The sequence below is a fragment of the Hippoglossus stenolepis genome, chromosome 10, assembly GCF_022539355.2.
Source record: "Hippoglossus stenolepis isolate QCI-W04-F060 chromosome 10, HSTE1.2, whole genome shotgun sequence".
NCBI classification, from domain to species: domain Eukaryota; kingdom Metazoa; phylum Chordata; class Actinopteri; order Pleuronectiformes; family Pleuronectidae; genus Hippoglossus; species Hippoglossus stenolepis.
In genome coordinates this window covers 16322436-16339399 of record NC_061492.1, presented here as the reverse complement: position 1 = coordinate 16339399, position 16964 = coordinate 16322436, and the positions used below count along the sequence as shown (strand labels likewise).

General features: G+C 42.5%; 1 protein-coding gene across 1 annotated transcript in view; it reads left to right on the top strand.

The window, feature by feature from the left end:
- The first annotated feature begins 572 nt into the window (after positions 1–572).
- The window catches only part of dlgap2a (discs, large (Drosophila) homolog-associated protein 2a), a 61020-nt gene continuing 44628 nt past the window's right edge, over positions 573–16964 (top strand). The window contains exons 1-2 of the mRNA XM_047341816.1: positions 573–1699; positions 13755–13969. Of these exons, the coding sequence (XP_047197772.1) occupies positions 620–1699; positions 13755–13969 (1295 nt within the window). The 5' untranslated portion in view covers positions 573–619. The remainder of the gene's footprint in view (positions 1700–13754; positions 13970–16964) is intronic.

Sequence of the window (16964 nt, the reverse complement as noted above, 5' to 3'; positions counted from 1 at the left end):
ACCAATCACACAGAACTGGGTGTTAATCTAAGACTACATGGCCAACGCTAAGAGAAGGAGGGAGGGTGCATTCTGTGATCGCCTCCCAAGGACGCTTATCCGGCCATACGGCTCACAAGCGCTCTCCTCAGGGCTTTGATGGATGACACCAGCGGCACAAAGTGATAGGCTATTACTTCACTTTGCATTGGATAAATGGCAATGCAGGCTCCTACCTGTCGCCTGTCCTTCTCTCTTGTTTCCCTGTCTCTACACCAGTGGGCCGTCCTGAACAGAGCGTGAAAAAAATGGAAGGGCTGAGATTTTGTCTGTGCAATCCGTTGATTTCACTTCCGCATTTCAGATGTGCCACATTTGGAGTTTTTTTGTGTCCTTTGTAGTCAAGGTGGATGCGTGTGAACAGCGTCTAATAACCAGCCTGTTTGAAGAAGACATGATTTGGTACTAGGCTTTTTTCGTGCTTATCATTATGTGTTAAATGCATTTCTGCGAAAATGTCTTTTTTTTACCTTCTGAGAGATTCATATTCTCTCTCGCTCTCTTGCTTTCAGACCAGCAGTATTCATGGTCGCCCTCGCAGTACTTCGATGAGGACAGCTACTCCCCTCCACCCAGGAACATGAAGGGTCTCTCTGGTGGCCGCCCTGCCCAGCTGCAGCTCACCTCTCCCATCTCAGCTCACACCTGTGGCCTGGCCGAGTGCGACCATGCCCTGGACCACCACCTTTATCATGGCGACTCAAGGTCACCCTCCTACCTCCTTAGCCCCACTGAGAGCTGCCCCCTTGATGGTCACCACCGCTGCTCCCCGCGAAGCTCCATCCACTCTGAGTGCATGGTGATGCCTGTGTCCATGTCAGCCACCGACCACTCCATCTCTAGTAGCACTTTCCCCCGCATGCACTACGGCAGTGCTTCACGGGACAACGGTGGAAACACGTCTGGTGGCAGGGACTCCCGAGATGACTGTGGCTCCTCCTCACACGGCGGCAGCGGCAAGATGAACCGAATCCCACCAAACCTCATGGACCAATTTGAAAAGCAGATGCCGCTGCACCGGGATGGCTTCCACACATTGCAATACCAACGCACCTCCACCACAACCACGACCACAGAGCAGCGCAATGAAAGTCCTGGGAGAATACGCCACTTAGTTCACTCAGTACAGAAGCTTTTCACAAAGTCGCACTCTCTAGAAGGATCCTCCAAGATGAATGGCACCAAAAGCGACTCGCACCGGGAAGGCTCACACCACCACCATAACCACCACCAGGGCCACCACAAACACAGCAAACGCAGCAAGAGCAAAGACCGTAAATCTGATGGTGGTGGCAAGCAACGCTCTGGAGGATGGTGGAGCTCGGACGACAACCTGGATAGCGACAGCACATACAGGACGCCGAGCCTCATGTCGCGACATCCCGTTGAGCACATCAGCCACTGTTACCCTGACTCCATGCACAGCCACCTGGCAGGAGACCTGTCGCTAAAAACCTCCAAGAGCAACAACGACGTCAAGTGCTCGGCCTGCGAGAGCATAAGCATGGCACCAGAGGGCAAGTTCATGAAGAGGAGCTCCTGGTCAACACTAACGGTCAGCCAGGCCAAGGAGGCCTACAGGAAGTCCTCACTCAACCTGGAGAAGCCCATGACACCAATTGACCTCAAGCCCAACCTCAGGCCCTGTCACTATCTACAGGTGAGTTTGGCTGACTATGCCATCAGTATGCACATTTTCCAGTGAAACACCACAGCTTCTAATTTCACTGATTAACAAAAATTGCATGCACATTACTCTTGATGCCACTTGATTGGGGGAATTCACAGGCTGCAAAACAATTTAGTTTATTTAAATTGGAGGATGTGTTGAGAGCAGAAGATGGTTATTTAAAGGTTATTTCTCAAACATGTTTTATTGTATTTGTTGAAATCCTCTTCACGTCTAAATAGCCAACCTATATATAAAGTTGTCTGGGGAAAAAAAAAAGTCTATGGCCCTCATAGGACTGTGATAAACATGACCACTCATTTCATTCACTCGCGTACCTGTCTGTCACTAACCGACCCGCCTGGCTGCGCTCTCCCTGCCTTGCTATCACGGCACATGACGGGAGTCTTCACTAGCCGGAGAGACATAAACCGCTGACCCAGAGACGATAGCCAGAAATTAGCGAGCGAGTCACGGAAAAGTCTTCCTCTAGCGTTTGTCAGACTGTAAGCATTCATGTGTTTTTGGGGTGTGGCTTTGAGAAGAGGGCTGAGGGGACATATTTGTGTAACCTGCTCTTGCTAGCTATTCCACGATTGCAAATCCTAGTTTTAATAACGACATGCAGTTAAAGGGATGTTAAAAAGAAATGATCTCCCAGTCCCTACAGTGATTAAGGGTCCAACATAAAAGTACAATGTCCTCGTTAACGTTATTCCCCCGAACATAAGCCGTTGATTGTACAACACAAACCGGTCTTTTTCTATAGGTGTCGTCGATCAAGGAAGATTAGCTGCTTATCACAGCTGAACAACTGATTGATCTGAAATTGTTTTGTTTGTCTCTGTATATGACAATGTCAACCTGTCCTGTGGCTCAGCCAGTCGCTCGCAGCAGAGAGAACTTTCACAGCAGGACGAATCAATTAACTCCATACAGTGAATGGTCTGCATTCGAAGGGATGAGTCAGCAGTGTGAGGATAGAAGATGAAGAGATCAATGAAGATTTTTTTACCACGTTGTCTGCTTCGATTTTACATAGGTTTTAACTCTGGAAAAAAAAAGATTAGCATTTAGCTCAGGCCCTATCATCAGGCTCTGCATGAGACCCCCTCCCGTAACACCGCGGGGATCAATTCAAAATGAGTCAGCGCTTTTCACAGAAGTGTTTCACAGGTTTTTTATATGCAAGCTGAAGGGTAGACTGTGTGGAAAAAGGAAAGAAAGCATGCCCGAAAATCGAAAATTGCAAATCCAAGCAGCGAAAGTAATTGACTTTGGAACAAGGCTGCTCAGTAAACAACAATGTGGTATGTGATAGCATCATGTTCGTACCGCCTGTGGCCAAAATAAAGTGAGCACTTCAGCACATTGGGAAAGGGGTACTCTAAGCAGAGAGTGTGTTGTATGGATTAGAGGCTGTTGTAATCAGAAAGCCAATCAAATCAGCCAATGGAGCTAAAGTGAGCAAAGTTTATGTCGGCCAAATATATATCAGGTGGCTAATTTTAGACGTGTGTGCTATTAAACATAACTGATGGTCGTTTCCAACCCGACAGGCACATTTTTTACAATCCCTCTGAGTGTCTCCCAATGAGACAGCCACAGTGTATGGTGCCACCCCTCCACCCTTTCCTTTCTTCCATTTGGTCATTCAGCTGAGGTAGTGTCCAAGTCATTGCACTATAAACACTTCTAAAAATATCCCCCGCTCCTGCTTCCTGCCGCAGGGCTATATTTAGCCGGCCGTTATCAATCCAATCCATGCAGGGTGACACGTCTTCGCTCCCCGGAGGAGAATCAATGCCCTTTTCGGAGAGAGCGGGGAAGATGTATCGAAGAGGAGAGGGGCGGGGGAAAGTTCGAGATGCATACATCTGAGGCCCGTTCCTCTGTGCATGCACTGAGATCCTCCAGGAAGCAGAGAGAGGGGAGAGAAACGCCGAAAAAAGGATGGCTATTTTTGCTCCCCCACGGCTAATGTTGTTGCTCATCAGCAGGAGCAGTCAGGCAGAGAGATAGAGCCAATAGTCAGGAATGGTGCTCACTCCGAGGGGTCACATTGAGAAGTTTTTCACTTCCTGCTGCAGCTGATTAGGATTTATCCCACAACTGTCTGCACTGGACTATACTGAATGTGTGTCCATGTATGAATGTGTGAGATGGGGTGTTTTTTTTCTTTTTTTCTTTTTATCATTCACCAGATGGTTTGATGACGTGCTAGTCACCTTGTTTGCGTCCTTGGTTGATGACAAAGGGAAGGAAAACAACTTTCTGAAGTGTCGTAGATGTATGAGAACACAAACAGACAGATGTTCGGTGTCTGTATGTTAATGCTTGAGCTTCCAGCAGGTGTGTGTGACACTCTTTGTGTGAGAAGTGGGTTATGGTGCGTGTGTACGTATGAGAGATTGATTAACTGGACATTGGGGGAGACAGAGATAGATTCATTTTGGCTGCTCTTTCTCTGAAATTGGCCACAATTAGCTCTCCTGAAGACACACACAAACACACACGCACCTTTTGCTATTCCTTTATGAGTATGATCATGAACTTGATTTTAATTAAAGGAGATGATTGTGGATAACAAACATGCAATGTTATATGTCTTTTACACCAAAGTTAGCAGGTAGCGATTTGACGCCTTTACCATTGCCAGTGTAGGGGTTTGCACTTCTGAAGTGGAAAACACGACACACAACTGAAATCACTATAGAGACCAGTGACAATGTTACGGTGGTTATACTTTCATAGCTTTTACTTCAGCTCCTCTTCAGCGGCGACGGAACATTGTGTTTCATCTTGCATGATACAAAGAGAAAGAATCGCTGTTTGCACGTTGCTCCCAAGATGTAAACAAAAAGTACACAAAAGTCCATGGCCATTTATGCGCCAATGGCTGAAAGTTCAATGCGTGTCATAACTTTGCGCTGTAAAAGGTGCAAGTGCGTTCACCTGCATGTCATGTTTTTCATCACAGTCTATCAGAGCCGGGGCAGTTAAAAACCATAAGTCATTTGACCCGGGAGTGAATGCCGATTGTATCCATTCCGATAACAGACAAAAGCCAGATGTTAGTGGTTGGAATTTGAACGTGTGTCCGCCATCTCTCTGTTGTTCTTTCACACACTGATGTACACCTGGACTGACGTTAGAGTTGCTATCTGTGCCACCTTCCTTATGCCCAAACCAGTAACTTCCCAGCACAATAACTTAGCCCTACTGACAGCTCTCAGACCTGTTTAATAAGTCAGCTGCTCCAGCAAACTCTACTCTGTTCTCTCCTAGCGCCCAGTAACCATGCTACAAAGGGAGGATTAGCCTATGATAGTTTTGCTGATGGGGCATTGCGGAGGGATTTAATAAGCCAATTAATTGCCATGATGGCTTGCCAAAGGTGGAGCTTGAGAAGCAGAAAGGCTGATGATTAAAACACAAAAGTGAAGTGCAAAGCAGCAGAAACCAAACTGGCACTGTGACGGAAAGCTACTGTAACCTCCGCACATACACACGCCCACACAGGGGTTCCCTAACTTTTTCATGAAGGGGTTTCCAGATAGCTATCAGGCCATGAACCATTACCTAAGATTTTGTACGATTTTGTCCCAGGATCAGACAGCAGCTTGTAGATAAATGTTACTCGTCTGTTGCCCCGAGGCGACAGGGTGGCTCCATGGTTACCACCGTGTCGGCAAGCATCTGCTCATACTTCTGTTTTGTTATTGACCTGTTGTTATCTAAATCCTCAAGTTTCATTTCATTCTACAAGGACATTGTCAGGCCAATTTAAGTAGCAATTAAAAGTCCACGGTTCGGCACATTTTTGTTACTGCTTCTCAAAGACAAATCAATGATAATAGCAAACAATTCCTTGGGGGTTTAATACCAATATTTGCTGCTTTATCAGCATTTTCTTGCTTAGATTTGTTCTGTATATGACTCTTAACATAGGGAGTTATAGTCATTTGGTGCGAACTATAAATTTGACCTTGTAGTTCATCATCTGTCATGAATCCTCCCTTTTCCCCCACATTTTTGAAGAGACAGTTATGGACCTTTTGAAAGAGTTTTTTGTTGTCTGTGGATATATGTTTGACTTTTGATTTACTTTCATGAAACTCTGTGTTTAATTGGTGGAAGTTTAGATTTTTGAACCTGACATCATTTTGTGTCCTGTGTTAAGAGAATGTGGAGGTATTGAATAGAAGAATACTTTATATACATTATTACATTCACGTTCATTTATTCTATGAATTTCTTTCTTTTAATATCTTCTCCTCTGTGTATCATATGTGCTTATATAAGTAGCTAGTAGTTAGCTAACTGAAGAGTGAGTATTGGAACAATATCCCAACATATCGGCTATCGTCTGATGAGGCATTAGCCTCTGGGGGCTTCCCGTGTATACAGCGGATATCTGGGCCAAGACTTATGAGTCTACCGTTCGCTGTACACTGTTTACAGTCTGACTAGTTTCTTTTATCACACAAGTCACAAACAATGATACTTTTTGGATAATCTCTATTAACAGCTATCTCTATATGAATGCAGATAAAATAAAAAGTTAAAAAGCCGATGCATTTCGGTCAGTGTGTTCTGCCTCTTTTGCTCTTCACACAGACTGTTTACCTGCAGGCAACCAGAGCCTGCTCAAATGTGATTGGTCAAATTAGAAACATTTATCCAGATGTTTTGAGCCACCAAAATGTGTCCCAATTAATGCAAATCTTCCTTGTCTGCAGGCTGTAAAAGCACATTTGCCATCAACTGTTTTTTTTTTTTTTAAATGTCCTGCCCCTTAATGGTCAGACATGAATTAGAGTAGCAAGATATAGATAAAGAGTCACATCCTTTACACTGATGAAAATGTACTAAGCAATCATTTTTGACCCGCCTTGGATGTAGCAAGCACATGTGGATTGTCACAGCTCTCAGGGATTGTTATATAAAGGAAGTTCACACAAGAGGATTTGTTCTGAATATGTAAACTGTATTAAGTCAACAGATAATTGGGTTGTGCAGATAGGAAACATTGGCAATGAAAGAACTCTGTGAATGTGTGAGCTGTGTGTTGTGGAGGTGTTAAAGGTGCAAAATAAGATGATGCAGAGTTGATGCCAGCTGAAGGGAGACAGGCCGAGCGGAGCACAGGGCCAAGCTTTTATAATGATGAGCTGACAACCCTCCACTGTCAGCCATTTGCCTGCTGAGCTTGACAAGGATAGCCCTCAAGGCAGTGGGAGGTGAATTGTTATGAATATTACACTGCCAATGGTCAGCCAGTGATGTACCACCCATGACAGCCAACTGTCTCTGTCTGTCCTGTTATAAGCAAAGTTTAATAAAAGAGAAATGGGAAATATCATGAGTTAGCACAGGAATATTTTACTGCATCAATTTGGACTTTGGCTACCACGTCCTTTTCCTCTGTGTTTTTCATCCTGCTACTTCATGGGAGAACTCCATGTGTTGCCAAGCCTTCTGGGAGATCTGTTCCCTCCAGTCGGTCTGGTCTGGCTGTGGCTGGACACGTCCAATCTGCTTGCTCTTCTCATAGCGGAGAAAGAGAATATGGAGATCTACCCAAACTCCTTGTTAAGAAACATTACCCTGGCCACTTATTCTAAAATCTCTGTTCTTGGTCACCACCCAAATTTCATTTGGGTAAAATGAAGATTTACCAGTAAATCAAGAGCTGTACTTTAAAACTCCTCACTCTATAGAACCACTTTGGCAAATGGATTGTTGCTATTTCACTAGGGTCACATAAATGCATGTCTGACACGACTCTCACTGCCTCTCTGTCTTTGTCTTTGTCTCTATTTCTGTGTTAATGGGCGACTACAATTTAACATGTCCCCAGCGAGTAGAAATAGCAATTAATTCAACAACTCAGTTAACTGAACAATAAAATATGTGATGAATGTTGGACAGAGTTCAGTCTTATTTGGAATGGAGGGATTAGTGAAAGTGTGGTTATTGTTTAGGCTTATGTGTTAAATTGTACTTTTACTGTATCCAGTTGAGTTGAACTTTAGATTATCCCAAGAGTATGTTTGCATTTTCATATTTTTATAATCTTAAATGTCGGTGAAGTTGTAGTGACAATGAGAGTAAGACAGACCTTTGGTGTGTTTAGTCGTCTGTAGAGCAAGTGAAGAAACTATCTTTACTGCATTGGATTTCTTAATATCATTGTTCAGCGTCAGAAAAATTGTAGAACCACTGGAAAGATCAGATCTAAATTCACCCAGTTATCCACAGGAATAAGGAAAACATGCCAAAATTCAGGCACTCAACATTTTACCCATGTTATTGGCATGGATCTAGTGATGACTATGTCAGCCAGTTCCCTGATTCACCACTTTGGTCCACACTGAAATATCTCAAGATCTGTTGAATAAACAACATTTACATATTTTACAGATATTCATGGTGGCCTGAGGATGAATCCTAATGGATTTAGTGATGCTAACTTTTCCTATAATTTCACCATGATATTTGTGGTCAAGATCGGCCTCAGCTATACTTTCTGTTTAGTGCTAATTAGCAAATGTTGGAATAGAATAACATGTTAGCATTTGGAGCTTGTTAATCTGCTAAATTTAGCATTTAGCTCAAAACATTGCAGGGCCTGAGCCTCACAGAGCCACTATCATAGCTGTAGACTCTTGAACATTGAGACTATATGGATACCTGACCCGAACCTGACTCGGTACCCAACAGGTCGGGCCGAGTTCGGACAACAATTTTGAAACGATATTTAGTTCTGTCTCATCGGCTGGGCTAGCTGCTCGATTTAATACACTGCAAGTGCCCGTAATCTGGAAAAACATCGGGCTTTGGTTGGGTCCCGACACAAAAAGCAGAATGCCTGTTGGGTTTGGTTCGGCTGCGGTGAGTTTTCTCTCTGGCTTGGACGGTTTAGATGGAAAACTGTGGCCTGAGCTATATTCTAATTGAGACTAGATATTTCAATGATCCTCAGACATCGTATATGTTTATTATGACAGTAGGATATGTCGATTTTTCACACCCTAAAGTTCATGATTCTTACCTTGACCTTCTATTGTCCTTCTAGAATTGAGTGTCACAATAATGTGTCACAAACAGGAAAACATGATGACCATACAGTCTTCTAGATGTTGCATGTGTGGGCGTGTATGCGTGAAAGAGAGTGTACGAGAGGTGAAGGGTGGGTGGTGGGCGTGTGTGTTCAGTCAGTTGGCCGTCAGGTAAAATATGTGTATTCAGCCTCCCCTGTGAGGCAGAGAGAGGAGATGCAAAGAGAGAGAGAAAAAAAAGGAAAACAGCACCCGTTCTGTCATACACAGCTCATCCATGCAATATTGTGGGATGGAAATGAGGGGCTGGAGCCTGTTGGCTGGGATTACCAATGACTGTAGCTTGAAGAGCTCTCAAACTCTCCCCCCTCCCTTTCCCTCTCTCTCAGCCACTTCTCCATCTTTCTGCAATAGATCCCTTCCATCCTGCTTCTCTCTATCTCTCTCCCTCTCTGTCTATACAACTCTATTTCTTGAGTTAATAGCAGTGACTTATGTTTCTTAGAGGGAGAGGCGCTGTGTATAGATGGAGCTGCAGAGTTAATCAATGAAATGCACTGCTGCACTGCAGGAGCATGAGCTGGTGCCTACACACAAACACACACACACACACACACACACACACACACACACACACACACACACACACACACACACACACAGCACACACGTCTTCTTGCAGAGTCCGAAAGTAAAGGTAACAACAATGCTATTTGAGGTTAAATGTTGAAGTCCTAACGTAGCTGTGTAAACAAGATGCCGGTTGTGGTAATACCCCAGTTTGCAACAAGAAAACTCTCATCATACCATGTGAAAAAAAATAATTCCCCCCAAGTCATGTCTGTTCTTTACTAAGCAGAATCTAGTTTATTAAAAGGTCAGAACCATCAGAACGTCCCTGAAAAAAACGTAGAATGGTTTTATGGCAGTGAGCCTGTGGGTGCATTATAACCTCTGAACCCCATGTCTTCCCTCAGAGGGATTTTTAGCTCAAGATCTGTTTTAGATCTTTATTCAGGGTTCTACTTTACTCTATTACAGTCTTAGAGTGTATGATGCACAGTGAGTCTCTCCACGTCCTCCCATTATACAAGAATTTACCAAAAGTAGCTAAGATACGAGTGCTGCCGTCATACATCTTAACATCGTTTGGAGTCAGAGTCTGCACAGTAGGGATTTTGTTGTGGAACCGTGGTACTGCGGTCCCGCTGATACATACGCTCGACCAATCACAAGTCGGTCTCAGCTGTCAATCATGTTGTTTCACCCCATTTTAATAGTCTCGAATATCTAATTAAAACCAAACTTAACATGTCCTTGGACTTGTTAAGTTTGGTCCTTGTCCCATCTGTCAACATGGAGGAGGTTTATGATCTAAACTGCAGTCAGCCACCAGGGGGCGATCCAGACTCTTTGGCTCCACAGGATTATGTTCTACACTTGATCTGTGTGTGAAGCACTTTTAACTGCCCGAACCTGCATGAAAGGTGCTACACAGTTAAATTTGATTGGCTGATTGATTGACGGTGAAACCCCGTGTTGAACAGTGTCCATACTGCTAAGCATGCTGGGACACCATGGTGTGTTTCCACAACAGTCAATACAATCTCACTTTTTTTTATCTTCACTGGGGGACACCCTGCAATCTATCTGGTTTATCAACAGATCCAAATTAAACAAACCTCACCACAGCTTGCGCCTGTCCTCCGGCGTTCCGTTCATTAATTAGACGTCTAAAAATACCAAACCCCTCCAAGACTTAATTAACCCATCGACTCCATTTGGTAGCTGCTGCATAGCCTGTCTTTGCAGGGGAGATGAATGACTTTTATCAGGATGTGTTTAAGTGTGTTTGCATCGGTTGGGATAAGAATCAGTGGATCCGTGTCTGTGCATGTTCTGGATAGAAGACGACACAATGAGCTTGTTTATGCTTAATTCAAACGTGAACGTCTTTGTCTTTTTCTGCAAAAGTGTGTGTTCGAGTATGATTTTTGCTACAGAAGTGTTTTTGTGCCACATACGTATTGACCAACACCTCAGCTTTTCACTGAGATCTGCCCCTAAGCTTTAAAGACTGAGAGGACAGACCGTTATCCCCCATCAGTCATGCCCCCCCCCCTCCATCCTAACTTCTCATCATACATGAAACATGAGAGTCAAAGGCTGCTTCGATCTCTGCAATTAACAAAGAGTGTCGTAATGAAGCCATAACTGATCAATTATTCGAGTCGTTCTGATTTGACGTGACACTTGTTAGCATAGTAATTGTGGGTGGGCGTGTGCTAATGGCAGAGGTCAGTAGAATTAGTGTCACGTGGAAATGAATGAATACAATTAGCAGATGCTTTTGGAGCTGTTAATGAATGAATGACTCATCAGTGTCACAAGTCGGACTAATTTCCTGTTTCAAACATTTCCTGTTTGAAAAGATCAGCAGCTTTTCTTTGCCTTCACGCCGGCGATAGCCAGCGGCTGGAGGCATCATGTTTTCAAGTTGTCCATCCGTCCCACTCTTGTGAACATGATATCTCAAGAACGCCTTTAGAGAATTTCTTCGAATTTGGTGCAAACTTTTACTTGGAGTCAAGGATGAACTGATTAGAATTTAGTGGTCAAAGGTATAAGTCACTGGGACCTAACAAAACACGTTTTTGTTCTCGTGAATGCATCATCCCAGGAACACCTTGAGGGAATACCTTCAAATTTGGTACAAATGTTCACTTTGACTCAAAGAGGAAGTGATTGGAATTTGGTGGTCGAAAGAAGAAGGGCAACGTCATAGTGACCTCATCCAGCATAAAAAATTTACTTCGACTTATGAATTACCTGATTACGAGATCAAAAGTCAATGTCACTGTGAGCTCACAAAACCCTTTTATGCCTCGTAAATGTGTTATTTTTAATTATCTTTACGACGCCATGAGAAGATCCTTTCAACCTTGACACAAATGTTCACTTAGACTATCAGATGAACTGATTAGACTTCATTTATCAAACGGTCGAAGGTCATGGTGAAAAAAAAAATGTTGTAGACTGAAACCGCACTGGTTGGAGGAGGCATTCAACTACAATGTGGTAATTTTAGTTTACCTATTGAATAACCATGACATTTCAGTTGGGATTTTCCCATGAGCTGACATTTGTCTCAGAGAGTAATTAGAGTCACGAGTTTGACGCAGTAATGACATTTGGATGCCACAGCCAGTCAACTGCCACCAGTTCACTGTGAACCTGTGAATAATGACTGACTCATTTACTGGTACAAGAACGTGTCGAAAGAAAAACACAGAATCCGTTTTATCCATATAATCACACAGTTATGCTGGGGTTTTAATAATTAATGGTTATTGTGGGGAACGGGGGGTTTACAACTTGTCTTGACAGCATGAATGGCTTTAAAGTCAACGAAATATGGACCTGAGTCAGATTTAACTTAATGAAATCCAGGGCTGGGTGGACTGGCACCGTGCCGAGGCTGGCCCCGCTGCCAGAATGTTAAAGTGACGGATGGCTACAGCATTGGAGAAACCTTCAACTTCCACATAGAGTTTAATGATTACTGACAATGTCATATTTTGTGAGTGCAGCCCATTGACCATGTAAATGAGTGTCCAACTAAAGCTTCTGACCATTGCACACGGTCAACAGAGTTCAACAAGGTAAATCTGGACGGGAGGAAACAGAGAAGGAGACGTAGGGGACGTCTGTAGAGGATCCTTGCTCGTGTGTATTTGTGCGTGTGTGTTTGTGAGTACTTCTATCTTTGTGAGGACCATTTTTAGCATAGACCTTACGCAGTGAGGACATTTCGGTCGGTCCTCACTCTTTCCAAGGGATGTTTGAGGGTTAAGACTTGCTTTTATGGTTAGGGAAAATCAAGTCCCTATAACGTAAATCATTACATTTTAAGGTATAGATATGTTTTAAGGTTAGGTTTAGCTTAAGGCATGATGTAATGCAATGTTGTGTGTGTGTGTGTGTGTCTCTGTGTTTGTCTGTGTGTGTATTGTGTATAACACGCTTGAACAATCATCATCAGCTCATTACGTGAACCCACCGGATTTTAATAAACAGCACAACCATGACTAAAACAGAAACATGTTGTCGAGTGGCAAGTGCCATAATGGAGCGTGTGTGATCTGCTTGAAATTGAATCTAATAGTTTGACGAAAGCATTTAAGACCAACCTGGGTGGTTAACCTACATTAACACTGTGCAGCCAGATTGCCTGTACAGATGCTCTGTTTTTTTTAATCCCAACCTTGTTGCTGCTTGTTCAGTGTGAAATATTCACTCCATATGCAGAGAAGATAGACAGGCAGCAAGTGCAAGTTCTCACTCTGAATGGGATAATGGTGATGATAACGTCTGTAGACTCAATTACCTGCTTTAAAGAATGGAAGAAAATTGCGGCATGTAGGCAGCCTGGCTTGTTTTGACGGAAGGTTTCCACACGGGATAGATGCCACATGCTGAGCAACGTTAGCTCCTGTTTCCTGAGATTTAATTTGAGCAGAATATCAGGTTTTGTGGAAGCTGTGTGACGGGTTTGACGTGTGTTTACCCATCGTGAAACAAACACCTGTGTCGCTCAGTGGATGGGAAGTGATTTCCTAGAAAAGAAAATTGCAGTTTTTTGGGGGTGAAACGAATATACTCTAAATTAAAAAAACTAATGTACTTAAATACGTAGTACATAGATTTGCATACTTGATACCCGATCTGGCGTTTTCAGCAGTATCAGAGGCACTTCCAATGCTGGTATTGATATTGAATTATAATAATAGCCTGTTGTAGCCAAGGAAACAGATAAGACTTTCTGTGAAGTAATTATATCTCATATAGAAATGCTTCCCCTATGCCATCAAAAGTATATACACAACTTCTACTCAGATATCATCCTCATCATATTGTCACATATGGTGTATATACCTGTAGAAACCAGTATGTGTGTCCTTGTCCCTCGCTGTTCCACACAGGTGCCCCAGGATGAGTGGGCGGGTTACCCTGGCGGCGGGAAGGATGACGAGATCCCCTGTCGTCGGATGCGGAGCAGCAGCTACGTTAAAGCCATGGGGGATGAGGAGAGCGGCGAGTCGGATTCCAGCCCCAAGACTTCGCCTCAGAAGTTGGTGCGGCCAGACGCCCTGGTCAAGGCCATCATCAGACCCAGGGAACTGCTGGATTCTCAGAGGTACCACACACTCTACTTAAAGGTTTCACAATAGTTCATAGTGTTTGGCTCTTTATTAGGTTTCTGTTATTTTTGGCCTGTTCTTGTTTGTGTATTTGCATCGGCTCTGGTGTAGATGCAGCGAAGCGAACAGTTATGTATATGATAGTTAGGTGATTATATAATTTCAGTCAGTTTTATTTGTTTATATTATATAAAAAACATAGTGCAGCTTATTTATTGGTTTCAACCACAGATGATATATATAAATATATATAAATAGACGACATCGCAGCTTGGCACACAGCAAAATAATCTGGATCGCTACCTGGTGGCTGGCTGCAGTATAAATCATGAACCCATGTTAGTTGATGGGATATGGACCAAATGATTAGCTATTTGAAAACAGGGTGAATCGGCATGATTGACAGCTGAGAATGACTCGGGATTGGTCAAGCATGTGTATCAGTGGGACCTCAATACTGCGGCTCCGCCTTGTGATCTCTATTGTGGAATCTCTGTCTTCGAATGATGTCAAAAGCAAAAGATGTGGAGACGCATGGAGACTTTTATTGATGTTTCAGCACATTAAGTTTTGATACTACCACTAGGTGGTGCAAAATACGAACCCTTTCAAATTCTACATTTAAGCAAGTTTTAAGTAAATGATTCTTCCTTAGGGATGAGATAGTCTGCTTCTTATGCAACTTTTTTTATTTTTAAATTAAAATAATGTATTAACGATTTGATTTGGTGAAATTATCTCCGTACATTGGGATGTCCTGCATGACTTCTAAGACATACTTATTTCTGTATTATAGTTGTCAAGGGTGCACCTTTCTAGAGTTTATATCTGTTGCTGTTCTGAGCGAGACCATGCTTGTTATTTATTTGCTAATTTACATTCCCTCCAGCAGTGTTGGCAGTTCTCTTGTTGTCTGGGCCCATCGCTGCAGCAGTGTCAAACACTTGATAGCTGAACTCTGTTCTCATTAAAATCCCTTTATGGATAGTCATATCAGTGTCTTCGACTGTAAGAAAGTGTTGTAGCGCGTTCTTCTGGGATGTGTCCTATTAAACGCAGAGGAAATACAGGGCTTTTGTCTTTGTTAGCTTGGCGGCGGAGGAAAATGCTCATAAGAGGATTACACGATGAGACAAGCTGGAGACGATGTCACGAGAAAATAAACACGAGAAACTATGTTATGGAGAGATGGGAGAGGAGTTGCTTTGATTACAGCATTACCAAATCCATTAGATTAGAATGAAATTAGATAACAGTGGAGTCGGATCAATGAAGAAGAGTGATGAAGCCTCACCTGCAGTAATGTTGTAGCTGAGAGAGAATTAAGAAACCGCTTTTCTCCAAGAGGGATTTACTGTGTTGTGTTATCATCAACATAAATATGAAAATGATCTACCTTTCTTAATATTCATACGTGAACGTAATAAAAGCTGAACAAGATACAGTTGTGATGCACTGCAGAGGTTAGTGTAAAGCTGTTATAGGTCAGAGGAGGATTCCCTTATCTATCCTGTTCCTTTTCCTGTTGCATGTTCTAATAATCATCTACCTTCCTCACCGTCTGTAGCACCTCACGTCCTATCTCCATCTTTACTTCATCCATTTCCTGTCCAGTTCATTTCCAAAAAGAATGACAGATGCAGGAATAAAATTAAAAATATTTCCTCCACCTGAATACATTTGTTCAGCAGCTGTTAGATGTTCATTTTTCAATTATGAATCCACAAGTGAAACTATTTCGATGTTGCTTGTCGTTTTATTTTACTGCCTATTGTGGTTTTTAAATTGTATTGTTAAAGTATTTTTAAATGATTGCATTGTGCACCGACAGCTTCATCTTTTCCAGAGTAATTTTTTCGAGGTGGCAACGGAAGAAAGCTAATTCACATCCGCTCCCCATTCAAAGAGAACTTTTCCTCTTTGTTAGCAGCAGAATGTAAAAAACAGTAATTACAGCTGAGGTAGTGATTTTAATAATGTGATGATTTGAAAAAGAAAATATATTCCAGACCTCCTCTTTTAAACCTTCTCTATGCTCTGATTTGTCATCCGTGTATTTTGAGTGAATTTATCAGCGCGTTATGTGCTTGTCACATGTAGTTTTGGTTAAAGTTTTTACAGAGCATGAACAACCAAGAGCTTGTTTTTGTGTTGATCAAAGCCGTTCGACAAAAAGCAAACTGATATCAACTAATTTATAGTTTGAACTAAAGTTTAGGAGGAATATGGTTTCAGAATTTGTTGTGGGCCCTGTTTAAATCACCTGTTTTGTTTCCTAACAGTTCAAATCAGTCTTCTTCACCGCAATCTACACCAAAGACTAAAATGTATCTCAATATATAGAAGTTGTTGTACATGACAACAGTGAGAATCAATAGTCAATAGTCAATAATCAAGTCAGATTTATTTCAATTGCACATTAAAACAACAGGATTTGAGCCAAAGTGCTCAAAGGAAAAGAAACAGAAGTATGGAAAAAAAAAAGATAAGAAGTACAATCTTAGAAATAAAATTTGTAAAAGGCATTGAATATAAGTTAAAGGGATAGTTCACCAAAAAAGAAAATTCACTCATTATCTACTCACCACTGTGCCGATGGAGTGGGTAAAGTGTTTGAGTCCACAAAACACTTTTAGAGTTTCGGGGGTAAACAGTGTTGCAGCTAAATCCAACTGGGGGGACAACTTCTTCAAATGTAAAAATACTCCTCCTGTGGTGTCCGTAAGCCCAGACATACAAACTCAACTCGAAACAGCATCATTTACATTAGAGGTAGCATTGCTATACCGCGCACCCTTGGGCGAGAGCTTGTGTGCAGTGTGGGCAGTGTGTGTGCACAAACGTGAACGCGGCTCCAGATGATGATATCAGAGGACAAGAAATAAAAATAAACAAAAAATATACAACAGAGAATAAAAAGAGAAAGACAAGAGAAAATGATTTGTTTCTTTTCCTTGTTTTAAATCAGAGGACTCGTGGCAGAGGTGTTTT